The sequence below is a fragment of the Pinus tabuliformis genome, chromosome 5_2 (assembly GCF_031772625.1).
Source record: "Pinus tabuliformis cultivar Carrire ecotype Pingquan chromosome 5_2, CPIR1, whole genome shotgun sequence".
In the NCBI taxonomy this organism is placed as follows: Eukaryota; Viridiplantae; Streptophyta; class Pinopsida; order Pinales; family Pinaceae; genus Pinus; species Pinus tabuliformis.
This window is the reverse complement of record NC_142306.1, coordinates 56,455,217-56,475,789: the sequence shown is the minus strand read 5'-3', so window position 1 is coordinate 56,475,789 and position 20,573 is coordinate 56,455,217. Positions and strand designations below refer to the sequence as shown.

Below are 20,573 nucleotides of genomic sequence, written 5' to 3'. Positions count from 1 at the left end.
ACACAGGTGAACTCCCTGGAATCTGAATCGCAAGTGCTCTAAACCCAATGAATCATGCTCTCTTTGCAGACGACTCTATTCTTCTAGGAGGATCCTCCACTAGAATAGCAGTCAATTTTGATGCTGTTTTAAAAAGTTATTGTAGAGCATCAGGAGCTACGGTAAATGACAGAAAAGCTCGATTTTCGGATGGAATGTGAGTCAGCACAACCTCAATAATATAGCCCAGATCCTAGGATTTGAGTGCTTCGCCCAATGGGACAGCATCAAATATTTAGGCCTACCCCTCACACCTGGAGTCAATAACAGATCTCTGTGGCAGGGGGTCATTAGCAAAATTAAAGATAAGATTAACTTCTGGGGAGGCTATTGGCTAACCAAGGGAGGGAAAATCATCCTTCTCAAATCCGTCTTATCTGCTCTTCCCATTTATCAAGCCTCCTTTCTTCTGGCCCCGAAACACATCATGGAGCAGATCTCTTGTCTTCTAAGAGACTTTCTCTGGAAAGGAGGCAGAGGCAATCAAAATAAAATCCATCTGGCAAACTGGGAATTAGTCAAGCGGCCAATTCTGGAAGGCGGGCTTCAGATCAGAGATCCTGCTCTTTCGAACCTGTCTCTTGGATGCAAGCTCTTGTGGAAAATATATTCAGATCCTACTCATCAGATCAGCGAAACATTCATCGCCAAATATGCGCAGGGGATCTCCCTCAGACACCTGACAGCAAATAACACAACAGCAGGCACAAATACCTGGAATCTCTGTAGGAAAAGCATGAGTAGTTTCAGCAAACATCTATACCGCATCCCGGGTAATGGGGAAAAGACCCTTCTCTGGAAAGATCGCATAATGAACAGGCCTCCACTCAGCTCCCACACAGAAATCCGGGACATCAGAAACTGGCTCCACGATGCAGGAATAAGAAAGCTGAACGACATTTCTGAGTGGGACAGCAGAGGGAATTGGGTTGATTGGGCAATCCCTCCTGTGCCAGAGCAGCTCCAACAGCAAACCGAAATCCTCAAATCTCTGCTCCTAAATGCAGCGCCAGTACACCGCAACATCGCAGACAGATGGGGATGGGGCGAAACCGGGTTTTACACGCCATCTTTGGGCTACTCTGCCCTTCAGATCAAAAAAGACAGCATGAGAACACCAGCGTTCTGGAAACAGGTATGGAACGCCAAGGGACTTCCCAAAGTTAATTTCTTTTTTTGGATCCTCATGCAAAATAAACAGCTCACAGGGGACAATTTGTCAAAGCGTAACTTTGCTGGGCCTCACAGATGTGCAATGTGCAAAAACTCAGGAGAAACAGCTCCCCATCTGTTTACTGACTGCATTTTTGCTAAAGAAGTATGGACACTAACTCTACTTGGACTGCCTGTCTCCCCGCCCCAGCACAGCTCCATAGCAGACCTTTTTTCCGGATGGCTCCAATACTACCCTCAATCCATCCCAAAGAAATCCTTGTGGCTTCATATATGGCTTTCCATTCCCAAATTTGTTTGCTGGGAAATTTGGCTTGCCCGGAATGACTTAATTTTCAATAACTCCTCTCGCTCTCCTGCAAAAACCGCCTCAATAGCCAAAGGCCTTCTTATTGAATCTGTCCTCCAGCATTCTCAAATCTCTGAATCCTCCCTTCTTCCCTCTGAAAAGGCATGGCTGAACCTCCACAGCCCCTGTCCCTCTAGCAAAGTCCGTCCCCTTCCCCCTCCCCTCCCCCCTCCTTGGAAAATCAGAGAATCTGAAGATGCCTTTCAAATCTGGTGGAAGATCCAAAATACAACTTCAATCTTCTTTGACGGTGCCTCCAAAGGAAATCCGGGGGCTGCGGGAGCTGGAGGAGTCATTTACTTCGCTGACAATCTAAGGAAGGCCCATTTCTGCTGGGGGCTCGGCATCTCCACAAACAATCAAGCAGAGCTTCTTGCCCTCACAAAAGCCTGTCAAATAGTCAGGGACGAAGGCATCAAAGAATGCCAAGTATTCGGAGACTCTGAAATCCTCATCAGGAAGATCAACTCAGAAGATCAGTTCAACAATGCAATCCTCAACAAGTCCCTGAACAGACTAAAGCTAATCCTGCAAGATTTTACCTCCTGTAAAATATTCCACATCCTCAGAAGCTTGAATAAGGAGGCAGATGAAATGGCAAACAAAGGTTGCCTTTTAGCTCCGGGAATTCTCAACTACAATGGCAACAGTGCTATCTCAAACAGCATACCTTAGCACAAGGGTAGATCAGACCAAAAAGCAGGAAGACTGGAGTAAGCACTCTGCACAGGCTCGAGAAGAATATGTTTGATACTTCTGGCACATTACCTGAACTGGCCACTCCAAAATGGGCACAGATACTTCTGGGGTAATTTTATTTCAATCTCAATGCACAGGGAAGGCGCAGCCAGGAAAAAAGGGAGGCCTGCAAGTTCAAGATCTGAACAGAGGAGCCTAGTTCCTTGACTCTGAAGGCGGCACAAGTGTCTCTCCTCGACATCCAAATGGTCTCAATCGACATCCGCAATGAGGACGACTCTGTAGTCCGAAAGGAGCCGGATGGAGGACTGCAAATCGGATACCTCCTTGCCAGCGACATCGTGCCAAGCTGCAGGGTTTCTCACTGGAAAGCATTGGCCAGAGACTGATATGAACCGCCCACAATAGCCATCAATCCACCGTCTCAGTCCTCATCGCCTTCTAGCTAAAAACACAGCAAATCTAGCCTCTCTGTCGGAAATGAGCAGAGCTCTGAGAGGTTCAGGCATTTCTCAGGCCCGCAGAATCCTCCAAGGCGGGAATTAGGAAAGGAAAGCATTGTAATTAAGCTGAATTAGTCTCGACTCACCCTGATTTTTAAATAAAGGATATCCGTTACCGTTAAAAAAAAAAAAAAATTAGCAATATCTACAAACCAAGGAGATTTAATAGATACTGCAAAAAATATTCATCAGAAAAAATTATCTTCTACAGGTACGTCATTATTATCATTTTGAACCTAGATAGAAAGTCAGCAACTGTATTTTGTTTCCCAAGTCGATCCAAAATAGTAATATTGAATTCTTGTAACAACAATAACTGTAACAGTCCAAAAATAAACATCTAATTAACTTTTCTAATTAACATTAAATTCAACTAAGAATAATGCTTACCTGTCGTAGGAGTAGGCTTACCGCAACCAGGTTTTGGGGACGACTCTCCACCCAACCGTAGGCTCAATTGTGCAAGGATTTGCTACAACTGACCACCCCCGAGCCCTCAATCAACGTACTACTGCGAGTGACTCCTATGTCTTAAAACACCATTCTCCCAAGAGAATGAAAGATAGAATCTTGGAAAGATGGAATGCCTCCCATCCTCCTCACCATCTAATAAATAGAGCAAACATTGGATGGGAACCACATGCACACATTCCATGTGTCTACATGTGACTTTGATTTTTGGCTTTCTTGTTTTATTTCTTTACTTTTATTTTGATTTTTAGCTTTCTTGGTTTATTTTCTTCTTTTTGATTTTTTTATTGTTTCCTTTGTTTTATTTCTATTTATTCTTATTAGAGCTTTAGCATAGTTATTACTATTTTTTTATTTTTATTTATTTTCTTGTATGTTTTTTAAATATCATTTATTATTTAACATTTATGATTTATTATTTTTATTATTTATTATTAAGTGATTTATTATTTATTATTTATATTATTATTATTTATTTGTATTATTTATTATTTATTATTATTTATTATTATATTATTATTTTTATTATTTATTATTTATTATTAAGGGGAGGGATATTACATACTCTCCCCCTTTAAGGAACTTCGTCCTGAAGTTATGTTGAATTATGTATTATGTATTATTTTTATTATGTATTATTTATTATTTTATTTACTTCCTGTTACCAACACCCTCTGCTGAACTAGTATAACCAGCAGGGATTGAAAGTCCCCAACACTCCGGGAAATCTCAAGGAATCTCTGTCATTTTTCCCACTTTCGGCACCAGGCTAAGCTTGACCCGGTCTGTATCCTAGTCCAAGGCTGGCCCCAAGGCTCGCGCCTGACTCAGACCTCATCTGCCCCAAGGCAGGCATCCGGTCCGGTACTCAATGACTCTGGGCATCTGGCAAGGCTGGCCCACTCCCTCCACAACTACTAAGGTGCACGACCCCAGGCATCGAAGTCCTTTACATCCCTTCCAGACTTCGGCATCCCAATCCAATAACAGGCACCAAGCCTAGAACATCAGGCACTTGGCCTCCTAACTAATATTTTTATCTAACAATTTGAAATTAATTTTATTCTCATTATGTAATATATTTGAAATTATTTATTTATGTTAATTTAAATTTATTAATAAATTAATATATTTTATGATTCACCTATTATAATTTATTAATTTATTCCATTTTTGAAATAAAATAAGTAAATAAATAAATGAATACGCCTTATCAAACTAATGGTCAAACTAGTCGTTATAACTGACTAATATTTTTATTTTCAAAATTAATATATTTAAAATTATTTATTTATTTTTAGTAATTTACTTATTATAATTTTACCTATTATAGTATACATTTCTAACAAATTTAAATTAATGTAAGTTTATTAATATATTTAAAATTATTTTTTTTATAATTAATTTATTTTATAATTAATTTATTCTATAACTAAAATTTCTGTTATATAAATAAAATAAATAATATAAATTAATATAGTGGTCAAACTAGCCGTTATCAGGCCAAATCGAGCTGTTGTCTTTCTAGCTGTTACCTTATCAAGTAATCTGAGTCATTGGATATTCTGCCCGGTCTATTTAAAGTGCATATGCTAGATCTGCTCATTCAACTTGACCTGATGATGAACCACACTGGTTGGTTCGAAACGCGTCGACAAAAATTTCTCCATTTGACCTGATGATGAACCACACTGGTTGGTTCGAAACGCGTCGACAAAAATTTCTCCATGTGATTTTCGCCGAAGAATTATTCAAAAATTTAATAATTTTGTTTAAATTATGTTATTTTAAAAGAAATTAAAAAAAAATAAAATAATTAAACTTTATTTTTATTGATATATTCTAATTAAAAAATAAAATGTTTTTTTACTCAGTTTTACTAAATTTAAGTAGAGAATTTTAAGAATCTAAAAATCACAAGCAATATATTTTAAGGATTTAAATATTATGCTTATCTATAGAATTATACGATATTATTTTAGTTTAAAAGATCATATATAGAATATAGATCAATATTCAATACAAAACAAAATATGTAATTTACTATTAAAATTGGTAAAGTTTTGGTTGTGATGGTAAATCACACTCGTTGGTTCGTGGAATTTCTCTCTCTTATGTAATTTCTACCGAAAATTTTTACATAATGAATTTTGCTTAATTCATTATGGGCCAAAAAATAGTGAATACAAAAATTAGTAGCTTAATCATATATGTAAAATATAAGCATTTTTTGATCAAATAAAAGAATATATATATATATATATATATATAGTTAGTTCACTAAATTTTGCCCCAAAAAAAATCCATGATCATAAGTTTAAGTTGTGTAATTTGCAAAGTTGTTTAATTTGCTAAATCTATTTATGCATTTAAAAACACATTTTAAATAACAACAAATCAAAATATTATTTAAAATTGTTTCATCACATTTAAGGAGAAAAATACCACGACTTTAGAAAACCTATTATTGCTTAGTTGTCAAACCAACAGAAAGGATAATTGTATGGACCTGCGGTCCGTGCAACGGGTAGGGCGACTCCACCGTGCGAAGGACTTATGCGAAATGCGAATTGAACGAGCCAAGGGCGAGTTTATACGATGTTGGGTGAGTTGAGAGGGCGGTCCCACGAGTTGGGTAGGCTGACCCTCCACTCAGGCGAAGACAAGATGTTGAACGAGTCGGCTTGGGCGTTGGGCATGGGTCGGCCGGGTGACATAACCCGCCACCCGCCCGTATATATTGGAGGGTGTTTGGAGGCAAACGACCATCATTCGATCAACACGAGTTCGAACAAGGAGTTCTGCGGTGCATGGATGAGCCCGCACAACGGGCGGAACTCGGGTGAAAAACTCGTTCAGAAAAGTCGGGTGAAAAGCTTGGGTGAGAAACTTGGGCGAAAAACTCGTGCAGAAAACTCAGGCGAAAAAACTAGTGCAGAAAACTCAGGCGAGGTCGTCGGGTAGAACTCGGGCGAGGTCATTCAGGCAAGACTCGGGCGAGGTCATTCAGGCAGGACTCGGGCGAGGTCGTTTAGGTAGAACTCGGGCGAGGTCATTCAGGCAGGACTCGGGCGAGGTCGTTTAGGTAGAACTCGGGCAAGGTCGTCGGGCAGGAAACTTGGGCGAGGTCGTTCGGGCGAACTAGGTGAGGTCGTTTGGGCGACCCAGGTGAGGTTGTCGGGCGACCCGGGTGAAGTCGTGTGGCGACCCGGGTGAGTTTGTTCGGGCGAACTGGGGTGAAGTCGTGTGGCGACCCGGGTGAGTTCGTTCGGGCGAACCGGGTGAAGTCATGTGGCGACCCGGGTGAGTTCGTTCGGGCGAACCGGGTGAAGTCGTGTGGCGACCCGGGTGAGTTCGTTCGGGCGAACCGGGTGAAGTCGTGTGGCGACCCGGGTGAAGTCATGTGGCGACTCGGGTGAATGAGTTTGGGTGAACGGGTGGACGTGCGGACAGGCGGCCGGGCGAGGGCACGCCGTGCACGCCAAAACGAAGAATCGTGCGGACGGGCAACTTGGGTAGGGCACGTTGTGCTCGACGAAACGGTGGAAACGGTGAAGTGTTGAGGTTGTGAATGAAGGTGTGACTCGTGCGGAGGCGCCCATGTGTGGCGACTTGGTTACGACAAGGCGCACCCAAGTTAGGCAAACAACACGATCGTGCGACGAGGTGAACGAAGGGTTGGTGAGTCGTGCGGCGACCGTGCGGAGGCGCCAACGAGCTGGGCAACCAAGTTTGCCGAAGTTGGAAATTTGGCTAAGTGTGAATTTGGGGTTTCCCAAGATTTAACTTGTACTTATAAAAGAAGATTATATATATTGATTCAGGCAGGCTCATATTGCAGGGAGTTGCCCCTCCCTTTATACTGTTGTGCATTTCTATTGTATAATTTTGTTTATGTGAATGTTATGGGATTTCACTTGTATAAAGGATAAAAATAATACTTGGTAACGAAAAATAAACTAAGTATGGAATGCTATGCGTAGTCTACAATCGTAAGTATTGGTGAAAAGAAAACGACTGGTAGTGCCGCACCTCGCTATAGTGCGGTTGGAAGAGTATCGCCAATGTAGGGGCGTGACAAGTGGTATCAAAGCTAGTACCAGGGAGCTAGTGCTTGTGTTGAAGCGTTGAAGCTGATACACACCTGCACTTCGTGACAGGTGGTATCAAAGCTGGTCCAAGTTTTGCAAGAAACTTGGTGAACTGAATCAAGGTGCTGATTCTACGAAGACCGAAGACTTGAAAGGGAGTTCAAGTTTTGCAGGTGACAGGTGGAATATCAGGGTGATTCAGATGAATGGTGAAACAAGTTTAGCAGAGGAGAAGCTTAGTGCTTGGGCATGGGTCGGCCAGGTGACATAACCCGCCACCTGCCCATATATATTGGAGGGTGTTTGGAGGCAAACGACCATCATTCGATCAACACGAGTTCGAACAAGGAGTTGTGCGGTGCGTGGATGAGCCTGCATGACGGGCGGAACTCGGGTGAAAAACTCGTTGAGATAAGTCAGGTGAAAAGCTTGGGTGAGAAACTCGGGCGAAAAATTCGTGCAGAAAACTCGGGGGCGAAAAACTCGTGTAGAAAACTCGGGCGAGGTCGTCGGGCAGAACTCGGGTGAGGTCATTCAGGCAGGACTCAGGCGAGGTCGTTCAGGCAGAACTCGGGCGAGGTCGTTCAGGCAGAACTCGGGCGAGGTCGTCGGGCAGGAAACTCGGGCGAGGTCGTTCGGGTGAGCCGGGTGAGGTCGTCGGGCGACCCGGGTGAAGTCGTGTGGCGACTTGGGTGAGTTCGTTCGGGCAAACCGGGTGAAGTCGTGTGCGACCCAGGTGAAGTCGTGTGGCGACTCGGGTGAAGTTGTTCAGGTGAACGAGTTTGGGTGAACGGGTGGACGGGTGGCCGGGCGAGGGTGCGCCATGCACGCCGAAATGAAAAATCATGCGGACGGGTGACTTAGGTAGGGCGCGTCGTGCACGACGAAACGGTGGAAACGGTGAAGTGTTTAGGTTGTGAACAAAGGTGTGACTTGTGCGGAGGCATCCGTGTGTGGCGACTTGGTTACGACGAGGCGCGCCCAAGTTGAGCAAACAACACGATCGTGCGATGAGGTGAACGAAGGGTTGGTGAGTCGTGCGGTGACTGTGCGGAGGCGCCGACGAGCTGGGCAACCAAGTTTGACGAAGTTGGAAATTTGGCTAAGTGTAAATTTGGAGTTTCCCAAGATTTAACTTGTACTTATAAAAGAAGATTGATTCAGGCAGACTCATATTGCAGGGAGTTGCCCCTCCCTTTATACTGTTGTGCATTTCTATTGTATAATGCTGTTTATGTGAATGTTATGGGCTTTCACTTGTATAAAGGATAAAAATAATACTTGGTAACGAAAAATAAACTAAGTATGGGATGTTAGGCGTAGTCTACAATCGTAAGTATTGGTGAAAAGAAAACGGTTGGTAGTGCCGCACCTCGCTATAGTGCGGTCGGAAGAGTACCACCAGTGTAGGGGCATGACAATAATTGTCAAATCAACAAGGACAATTTTCAAACCAACAATGAGGACATCCTAGGAATGCAAGTTGATTTATTACTATTAATCAAGGAAAACCACACCACTTAAAATTACGAGCTGGTGGCTGAGAAAGACAAACTATTAACCAAACAAAAGCAACTTTAGGGCAATACTCGAAGCCTAACCATTTTACTTATTACTTAAACAACATTAATTTTATTATTAAAACAAATTTAAAAAACCACCACACTCTTTATTGAGCGGATAGACTCATTTTACAAACCACTATGAGGGTGATGTTCGTGGGTATGTCTCTTAAAATAAAAATAAAATATTATCTAAATAAAAAATCAATATATGCTATAATAAAAAAAAATAAAAAAATATTATGCATATTTATTTAGTTGTTTATAATATAATTTCATGATGATGATGATGGTGGTGGTTAATGTCCATTGAAACCAAATTGGTCTATCAGACCTATAAATTTTTTATTTTTTAATTGACTGGCTCCTTGTCTTTCTTGGAGAGATTGGTGCTGTAGCTTTCTTTTTTTTCTCTACGGTCTTCTAACTTCCTTTATCTTGCATCTCCTTCATCTTTTCTGGTTCTTCGGACATTGATGTCCTTTTGAAGATAGTCGGAGAAGAAGTTTGGTCTAGGAGATTTGCTTCGCTGTTAAATGAAGATTTATTTTGTGCGGTATTTGAATCCTCATAACTGTTGATGCTTGAGGGGTTGTCGAGTTGGGCGGGGCTTTCCCCCTGCTTGTTTTGAGAGTTGTTTCTTTCTTGCCCGATTTCTTGTGATTCAGAGTTTTCTCGAGAGTATTCTTCTTTGATGACAATGTAGTGTTCTTTTTGTGCTCCTTCCCACCATGTAGATATGTGGTGATTTTTTCTAGCATTTTTCTGGGAGGCTTTTGGGCAATTTTTGGCTAGATGACTTGTCTCAAAACAGGATCGACATCCGAAGAGGACACTCTCATAATCGAGTTTCTGGTTCCACACATAGTCTTTACTTGTTAGGTTTATTTCAGCTGGGAATCTGGCGTTGAAGCCCATTTCCACACGGATGCGTGCATAGGTGGTTCTGGCATATTCCTTTGTTTCTGGGCACCTGTAGTAAAATTTCCCAATTGCATTTCCAATGGCTTTTAGCGAGGAGAAATTCCAGAGATGCAAAGGTAGGTTTGGCAATCTCACCCAAACTGGTTCTGAGGTTATGACTGTTGTTGAGGGATCGAATGATGGGTTCCATGGCTTCATGAATAGGCCTGAGTTTTCCCAAAACCAAGGGCCAAAATCTAGAATGCATTTTCTACTTTCAAAGTTTTCAAAATCTACTATAAAGAAACCCCTAACACAAGGGGTAGATATTAATTGCATCAGAAATGACAAGCTTCCATACCCCCGAGATCCAACTGTGGAGAGTTGTCAGCTGCGACCAAAAACCATTGAACCGACAGATTAGGGCACTTTCAAAAAACTTCAGAGCCTCATCGAGTGACGCCTGGACCACTTGGACAGTGGGAGCTGGGGCTTCACTGATGATATGGGTAGGAGCTTACCCCCTGGAAGCGGACGGAGCTAAGCCAACAACTATTTTTGCGAAGCTGGGAGCCATTTGGAGCAGAAGATACAAGACCGCAAAAGATTAGAAGATCCAAAGATCTGAAGACTGCGGAAGCTAGAAGATCCAGCAGAAATATCAGATGATACAAAGATCTGAAGACTGCAGAAGCTAGAAGATCCAACAGAAATATCAGATGATCTGAAGACCGCAGAAGATCAGAGGATTCGAAGACCACAGAAGCTAGACCATTGATAAACAACTCAAGCCTTATTGGAAGATCCGAAGACTGCAGAAGCTAGAAGATGTGGTAGAAGATCCGATGATCCCAAGACCGCAGAAGATCAGATCCGAAGACTGCAGAAGCTATCCCGCAAAAGATCCGATCTGAAGAAGACCGCAGAAGCTATCCCGCAAAAGACCGCAGAAGATCCGATCCTGCAGAAGATTGCAGAAGATCCGACCAACGCCTACCCTGAGATGACACGAGGATTTTTACATAGGTTGATCCGAAGACCACAGAGAAGATCCGAACCTAAGTCAAGTCAAGATCAGATCAGAAGATTTTTCTCAAACAACGGCTCTCAAATAGGTTCTACCTCTGCGGCTCTCTTGCAATTTTTCAACGGCATCTATTTTCTTCACAGCAAAAAAAGAGTGGGCTGAATTTTGGCTAGGTGGTTGTAACGACTGGTTTGGTGGGCTTTACCGAAGCCACTGTGCGTTCAAACCAGTGCACTGTTCGTTTCTTTTTCCAGCGGCAGAAACGATGGGCTTCCTCATTCACCGGCAGGGTCTCTGGCAGAAGATCCAATGATTGACCACAGAAGATCAGAAGATCATGTAAAGTAATTAGAAGTTAAAAAATGTGAGTAAGATTTTTAAGGTTTAAATTTTTCAACAAGTATTTCAACATCACATTTAAATAAATTATTTAAAGATGTATGTTAACTAATTTATACCTCTATCAACTTTATATTTATTTATGTATAGAGAATAAATTATTATGATTAAAACTTTTGAAATAATTTTAGTATTTTACCATTTAATCTTTTAAATATATACTTATTTATATTTTTACTAAAAAAAAATTAAAAAAATTATACATTATATTAGATTAAATATATATTTTGTTTAGAATAGATTTTTCGGGGTAAATCACATGGTATTTAGCCGTTATAGCCGTTGCTTGATCTTGAATTATAGCTGTTGGAGGTCTGCTCTGTCTATTTAACATGCATAGCTTGATCTGTTCCTCAACTTGTCTTGAGGATGAACCACACTTGTTAATTCGAACCGCGTCGACAAATAAAATACCATGTAATTTATGCCAAAAAATCTATCGTAAACTTGATATGGATCACAAAAATCTCAATTTCAACAATTAAATATATATTTATTTATGTTTTTATTAAAAATAAATAAAATAAATTATACATCATAGACTCTAAAATAATTTATTTGATGTTTTCCGACTAATCCATACATATGATTTATTGATTTATTTAGAGAAAACCATCCCACCTCTAAGAATAGCAGTTGTCTATAATGCGACTTTTTGGAAGCTTTTCCGGTGGGTTTTTTGGTCAAAATCCGGCAGCAATTTATTGGAATCTCAAGTTTGATAGCTAGTTTCTGCACAATCAAAGTGTCACAGGGGTTTTCCAGGGTGCTGAATCTAAATATGCATTTAAAAAACCATTTTAACTGCAACAAATCAAGATTTAACCTCAATTTCTTCCGACGGATTCCGTCACCGGAATCTCCAAAAAGTCGCATTATAGACAACTCCCTAAGAATATGCCCTCGCCACGGGCCGACATGTACATATTTAAAAAATTGTATTTAGAGGTCTAAATTAAATGAGTATATTTTATTCCTGCAATAATTTTTTTCCCTCTTCTGGAACAACTTTCCATGGTGACGATATTTGCTTTTACGGTGAGCGAAATATCCACTTAAAAGCAAACAAACTTGAAAGAGTGCTTAAACCCTTGGGGTTTATGCAGCTTCTATGAAGAAGCAGGCGCCGCTACAGGTTTCAGTTTAACAATCTGCTACGTCCATTTGCTGGAGCTCCACGAATTCTTTGCCACAGTGGCAAATAACTCGGGAAACCGACTTTTCATTTTTCCTCATATGTCTCTGAAAAACTCAGGTTCTTCTATCTCACACGTTTGCTTTTGCCTTTTCATTCCCAGAGTTTTATTTCATAGAGATTTCAGCTGTTTGTCACATTAAATCGCAGTATGGCATCGCCGTTCAATCACCAAAACATGCGTATGGCCCCTAAATTCGAGGGCCAAGCTCCGAACAGCCCATTTCATCTTTCAGGGGGGATTATGCCTGGCCAACCCCAGGGGCTAGTTCAACCCAACCCCATGCGGCCACACCCTGATCCTTCCTGCCAATTCCCTGGCCACTTTGCCCAACAGCAAATGCAAATGCAAATGCAGATGCAAATGCAGTCACGGTTGCAATTGCAGGCGCATATGCAGATGCAAATGCAAGTTCAGGAGAGTAACTGCTATCCTCAGCTTGCGGCAATTGGTTTACCTAATCAAGCCGTTCAGCAGCTTCCAGTAACAGGGACATCTATCGGCAGTGGTGGAGATTCTCAGTGTCAGAAGATAAAATCTGACCTGGTACAGAATGCCCACATGGTTTCTTCCTCTAATCACATGCACAGTCGAGCCCAAGTCGAGGTTCCGAATGCGAACATGGTTTCATCTGCGATGCCAGTCTGGAATCCAACTCTGGTTCCTGCGATGAATGTTCCCTCGGGATCGGTGTCTACTCCTATATCTACTCCAACCCCGGGGCTGGTGCAATTGCCTCATCTTGGTGCACCTTCGCAGCCCAATCCGTCGCCAATGTTGAATAACAATATGCATATTACAGCTCAGCAATCTGCGGTGGTACAGCAGTTGGCCTCTGTAGTAGCCAATATACATAATCCAGCAACTCTGATGCACATCCTTTCTTTTGTACAGTGCTTTCAAAATGGCTTTCCTGGCACCTCAATGTCTTCTCCGATTAATAACTACCAAAGCATGCCACCACAAGGTTCAACTCCTGGCCTAGCCAGTCATACCAATCCTCAGGCTGGACCAACACCTCCAACACCTCCATATCCACCTCACGGTAATCTGTTATTTCCCACGCAGAAGGCTTCTGAACCCAATGCAGTTTTCTCAAACACCCAACCTTCTCATACACAACTCCACAACAATGTTGGAGCTGTTGGTGTTTCTCAAAATCAATCTCAGATACCCTATCAACAACTTCCTCCACACCCTTCCCATCCCCCTCCTATTCCTGAGCAAAAACACCTCACATCACAAGCTCTTCCTTCTGATGCATGCCCTCCGTTTTCGTCTAATCCAGCCTTTCCTACTCCCACACAACCAACAGCCCAAACTTTCAATCCACCTTTTGTGGTTCAAAATGTTGGAGAGATGTCACAAATGGCTGCTGCCCATTTAGCAGGCAACACAGTCTTCCAAGGTGGTGGGCCAGTCCCAATGCATCAAAATCATCAACAGCTGCAGCAAATCCAGAAATATATGTACCCAAACAACCTTCAACCATCACAGGTAATCTCAATATCTTTTTCATGTGTTATATTTACCTTTTTGGGCAATCTTTTATGTTTCACATGATCCAACTGAAAGTTTATTGTGTTTTCTTTATGGGAGTTCTAATGCACCATGACACAGTTGAATGTACATACCCACTGTGAAATATAATTACTTTATTATTGGTAGAGTCTCCCAGACCTTAAGTTGTCTCTATGATAGTATGGCTCAGAATAATCTCTCCAGCATCTTGGCAGTCCTTTAGATACCTTAATAACAACAAATGTGCTTTTTGCCAATGACCAAAACGTTGGGGATATAGTTGTGCATCTCTTTCATTGCTTTTGTATCTTAGTCACCGTGTATGGCAAAATATTTAAATAAAAACTTGAATGTTATCTTGTTGAATCTCAAGAAGTGTCGAATTGAATGGTGAATTTAGTTGGCCATGCAATTCTTTTATAAGTTTTAAAAATAAATATTAGGATTCACATTTTCGTTAAACCTAAAAATATTAGAACAAAGTCATATATGTATGTATCTATGTCGCTAGTCCCAACATGTTGACATATTATTAAGTCAAATTTGAAGTTAGAATATATATATATATATATATTTGGTATTTTGTTTAAATACGTGAAGTTATAATGGAATGTGCTGAATTGTCTTTACAAACTTAATGGTGAATTTATGATATTTTTTTGCACTGGTGAACATTTTTTGAATTTCATTGCCCTCAAATTCAAACACGAACATGAAACAGGTCACTTAGGTTGTCATCATTTCAATACATAATTTGTTGACTACAGCATGCTGCAGAAAAACTGATGCCTTACCACTTGGCTATACTCCATATGCCTGCCCAAAGGGGAAAGGAAAAGCAGGGGTTTATTCTTGGGTATGCTGGTAGACTAATCTGATCTGGGAGACTGGATTGGAACAGTCAGCCACCAATTGAAATAAAATAGTCAGAAAAATGCTGAGGATGTGGTATTTACCTGTGTTGGAAAGTCTTTTTAACTCTCATTTGTATATTTTGCCATTAGAGTTACCAGATTTGCTGTGGATGATTATAGGACTATGTTGCATGAAGCTTCAAGGAACCTGACGTTTCGGGCCGTACCCATACTGGAAACTCCAAAACTTGGCCGAAACTCGACCATCATGTAATCATCTACTAGAGTTAATATAGACTTGTTTTTCCTTCTAAATTGTCATCTATGGGTCTTATTCCCTTTTTTCTTGCAAGATAATGTGTTATTCACTTATTTATTTATATATATATTTTTTATATATACATATATGACGTTTCCGCTGACATTTCGGCCAACGTTTCTATTTTTGGGGGGCGACATTTCTAAACGTACCCATTTCAGAAACTCCGAAACGTTTTGTCATTTCATGCAACTTAGTTATAGGAGGATTTTGGTTCAGGCTCACCTACAAGTCTGGTCTGAAATTGGGATACTCTATTGAACAACTTAGTTATTATCAGATGAAGTACAAACTGAATACTATTGCAAATAATTCAAGCAAAAAACATACATTTGCTGAAGATTAAAGTTTATAGACAAAGTTGAAATAACTCCCAGAGGAATGCAGAATACTATTTCCTGCTGACAACTTCCTAAAGGAAATGTGTTTAAAATCAAGTTGGTTTTCAATAAGGAAATGGTATGGAATGCCAATATTTGAGACATGAAGATATCTAAGAGCAAAACTGTTAACTAAAAGGTTCACAGGTATTTAATGCCATTCAAAGTTTCAATCGAGGATAATGCATAGATAAAAGCAGGACAATAGAGGGAAGCAACTAGAAGATAGGAGTAAGAGTCCAGAAGCAGATAATAGTGAAATTGCAGAGATTTATCAGCTGCAAAAAATTGCAGCAAAAGAGATTTATAGCAACAAGGCAACAACCAAAATATGATTCTCTATCAATATGGATTGTAGCTTTTGGTTTTATCGTTATTGATTAAAAAAACCCCCATTCAGAGTACAACTGTAGTCATAGATTTAGAAAAACAATAAATATAGTGAGAAATGGATTTTTTCTACCAAGGAGTAAGACGCTGTATTTATGGAGTAGTGTGTGACTTTGGAAAAGAATTTCGTATCTTCGATCTAGACACATGGGATATTTATATAAATTATTTGGTGGTAGATGGCCTTTAGTAGTCAAGTAGGATAGTTGATGCTGGCCAGTGGCTTGACCTGTCTGTCAAGTTAGTCAGCGAGAATAGTTAACTGGCCAACTAAGTTGATAGATTTATGTATTGAATTCCAATACCTGTTTCTTAAAGAATGCAAATAAGCATATTTACATAAGAGAGGAAATTCAGACTTCCCATTGTAAATTACTAATTAGTTATTAACCATTTCTTCCTTTATTTTTCTATCTCCTAACTCGTTATCTAATTTATTTCGTCTATCAAAATGTGTGATAGCAATCTAATTCACATTTCCTCCATGGAGAGAACATTGGTTTCATTGTTGGTTGTAAGCTGAATTTGAGTTGCGAGTATGGACAAGCTTCCTATATATCACGATGGAAGTAGATAAGATAAACTAAGATAATTGTATTAATGTCCAACAAATGACAAAAAATGGTATGACAAAGAATTCAGAGAACACTGGGAAAAAAATTGAGAGCTACTTCACAAATTATGTTGGAATTTTTTTTTTGGAACTGTCTTCCAGAGACATGTCCCAATGTCAGGGCTGCCCTACATAACATGAACTTCCTTCACATAGATGCCAAGTTTGAGAGAGACATATTCCACTAAAATCGCTTGGGACTTGCACTCTCTCTCATTCCTTTTTTGACATGCCATCAAGATAATGAGAGTGGGACCTCGGTGGATGGCTTAATACTCTGTCGACCTCACTAGTGATCTAATGCCTTGCTGGCAAAAATAAATATTTTGTCTTTGACTAGGAGTAGACTTAGATATTTCTCAAAAACATGATAAGTTAATAGAGTTATTGCTTGGATAGATCTTTAATTGGATAATGGCAAATCAACAATAAACAGGAATTGGGATCTTGTGGTCAAGACAGTGAGAAATTCATAAATTTGAGAAATAGACTCTTAATGCATGGTTCAATCAATTGTGGGATGAATTTTGTTTTGACCAAGCAATTCAGCTAGCATCATCTATGAGATTGAAGTCTGAGAAAGAATTTATACATAATTGCATGATGTATAGTTTGTTGTTGTACAGTATTTTAATACATTTGTGATTGACAGAGACTGGTGTAAGGCATTTAGCTAGTAGTTGAGAGCAGGTGGAGATGACAATGAAGAGTTGTTAGTGGGGTTGGGATGACATGGTAGAAAATGGAGATAGTAGTGTGGCATGTACCATAAAAAGAGACAAGGAGTTGTTGAAGAAAAAATTGTAATGTTAAGTTGGCAAGTTGACATTGGAATAAATAGAACACGATAGATGAAATATGGTTGAAAAGGATAGAGGTGAGGTCAAGAGAGGAAAGAAAGCAGAATAAATAGAACACAATAGATGAAAGATGGTTGAAAACAAGATTACTTGGGAGTGGGAGCAGGAGCGACATTTTTTCAGAAGATCCTAGTTTGGGAATGATTTTGGGAGCGTTTTGTATATATATATATATATATTTTATATTTTGATGCATTTATGTCAACAAAAGCATGTAGAATGATGAATTAGATATAAAAAACATCAAAAACATAGATTGAACCATATAACAACAATCATCTAGAAGTTATAATCTTCATCAACCACGTCCACAAGTTAGTAACATAGTAACAGACAACATATTGAGTCTCATGATTCATCAATTTTAAAGTTTCAAGCTTTCAAAATTCAATTTATAACATTTATCATCATTGATCACCAAAGTTGTACTTGTAAGCTAAGTGTAACCATTACAACAAATAATATCTAACATGAAATGAAATGTTATAAAGTGAAACAACTTTCAACTTTCACAAAGCATCATATTCATAATTCATTACTAATGAGTTATAATTGCCAACTTCAAACTTAAATTGTCATATATTGTTTACAAAAAATATCATAATAAATATGCAAGAGTCAATAGTTATAAAAACTACTAGAAACTAGAAAAGACAAGTAAATCTATTATCTATTGCTAATGCTTGGGCCTCTTGCTGCCATGAGAAATGTCTAATTTTTTAGTCATGTTGGAAAATCAGGATCTTTGTCATTAATATCACCCTCTAAGCATTAATATCTAGAGGTATTTTTGTCATTACCTCTAGATTTGTATAGGGATCTTTGTCATTAATATCACCCTCTAAGCATTAACATAAGATAGAAAAAGCATATCATGTCAAGTCAAGATTTTGTTTGAGTGATGTGTACATTTTTAGGAGGGTCATGATAGAGGAGTTCGACAACCAATGTCACTAACATCAAGGTGCATAGAGGGATTGGTGCTCTTGATTAAATACGGGTTCCATACCCTAATACATGACAAAATCCAATGGAAACATTGCAATCCTGAAATCCTGAAAAATAGATAAGTTTGCTGAATTTTGAATGAAATCTAAAATTCTACCTTCTCCATATGAAATCCAACGAGGTTGGAACTACTCTCAAATATCTTGAGTCATTTCATGGTAATGTTTAGAATTTAACATTACCATGAATCGCAATATCAATACTAGGGCCATAGGCTTGATCATTAGGTTGCGCCACTCAAAACTTCTTTGTTTATTTGAAAAAAAATTGCATTTGGAATATTACTGCAATTTTTTGTTGTTGCAAAAATGCCTAAACGCACCTGAGAAGCCAGGGTGCGTTTTTTTGCCGGGAGCGCGCTCCTGACTCGCTCCCACTCGAAGTGCGAATTGGGAGCGGGAACGTGGGGGAGGGGGCGCTCCCCCGTAACCCTGGTTGAAAAGGATAGAGGTGAGGTCAAGAGAGGAAAGAAAGTAGATGGGTGTACTAGTGTAGTGCCTTCTTGAGAGAATTTGATAGAGCATTTCTTGGAATCAGATGTCTAGTTAATGCAAGTAAAGGTACAAGGCTCAATGGTAAAGCTATGTGAAAACTGCTCAAAAGAGGGCAATGATGGAGAAGGTATAAACGGATTACCAAGTTTAACAAACATATAATGGAAGACCATTGAAGATGTTCTTAAAGAGGCTCATTTGGTTGATTGAGCCTTGTCTCAAGGATTGAGAGAGAAAACAATAATATGACAAGTGTCTGGAAGACTTGAACCAAGGAACTATTGTTGTGGTGTGGTCAACTTTAGAAGCTTGAAAGAAAAAGTTATATCTTGTTACTCCAAGAAGTGCTCAGCGTAGAAGGCCATCTTTGGGCGCAATCCTCTTGGAGGATTGAACCAAGTGGCCTGGATGAACTGCCTATAGATGTCCTCCCTGATGATCTTGTTTAGCTCCTGTCTAGTAGGTAAAAGGTGATAGAAAAATCTGCGTCCCACCAGCTTTCCTCATGCTGAGGCTTTAGCGCTGCTCCATCTGCGCTGACAAAAACTCGATCTGGAAGCCCTTCTCTCCGTCGACTCACTTGGAGGGAAATTGCCTTGAAATTTTAGTCCTCTGACTAGAACTGCGCAAACCCATCTGGGGTTTTGAACTGTTGCCTCCTGCAGATTTTCAATCTCCCTCTTCTGCTTAGCGCTGGGTACTCTGACGTTGCTCTTCTTCTTCCACCTGTTGCTCTAATACCATCTGAAAATTCCTAAGCCGTAATCCATACTGCAACAACTGATGATATTCTCCTATTTGTTAAATTCCTTCAAACAAATTACTTGCAATTTTGTTATGAATATAATTCATAACAAGTAAATATATAAAATAAATGTAAATATTAAATAATCAGATATTGGTTATGTTAAACAGTCATTAAGTTAAGTGAAAAGGCATGTCTAGAAGACATGCCCAGTCACGAAAGGACACCTGCTTAGGTATATATGGGGGTCCTCATTGTAACATTTGATCACCACTTGTACAATTTTATATATATAATAAATTATTATTTCAAATACCTTTGTGTATTTTTACATTCAAGCCTCCAAGCTATCAGTGTTCATGCTTCAGTAGCAATTTTTATGCTTTAGTGGTATCAGAGCCATGGCACACAATATAATCATGCGGGTCTTTGAACGTTGTTCGCCGCATAATGTGACATTACATTCACATCCTGATTGCGTTGAGTAGCTTAATAAAATTCAAGAAGTATTTCGGCGATTAGAAAAATCATGTGCAAAAGTTAAAACATGTCTAAAGGAAATCAATAATAAGGAAGATGATAGGGACAATGAGGAAACAAAACCATCAGTCAAGGCTGAAAGTGACGAGGAACCAAAATTGAAAAAGGCAACCAAGGCCCAACAACCAGTAAAGGGCATTCCTGCAAAGTTTGTCAAAATGGATACAAGCAGCAGTGAGGAGGAATCTTCTGAAAGTGACGAGGAACCAAAACCCAAAATGGCAACCAAGGCCCAACAACCAGTAAAGGCTGTTCTGGCCAAGCCACTTAAGAAGGGTACAAGCAGCAGTGAGGAAGAAACCTCTGAAAGTGATGAAGAAATGAAACCAAAAACGGTAACCAAGATCCAGCAACCAGCAAAAATTATAAAGAAAGAAGTTGCAGCGGTTGGATTGGAGATCCGGGTGGTAGGAAATGACGGTGGTGAGAAGTTTTCA

The 20,573-nt window shown here is 39.8% G+C and overlaps 1 protein-coding gene across 2 annotated transcripts in view; it reads left to right on the top strand.

Moving 5' to 3' along the window:
* Positions 1 to 12,238: 12,238 nt before the first annotated feature.
* Positions 12,239 to 20,573, top strand: part of NUFIP (GATA zinc finger protein) — a 100,266-nt gene continuing 91,931 nt past the window's right edge. Inside the window, exons 1-2 of one of the 2 annotated variants that reach the window (XM_089435841.1) lie at positions 12,239 to 12,471; positions 12,562 to 13,909. In XM_089435841.1, the coding sequence (XP_089291967.1) occupies positions 12,563 to 13,909 (1,347 nt within the window). In that variant the 5' untranslated portion in view covers positions 12,239 to 12,471; position 12,562. Of the gene's footprint in view, positions 13,910 to 20,573 lie in introns of both variants that reach the window. The other variant, XM_089435840.1, reaches the window with a different exon arrangement.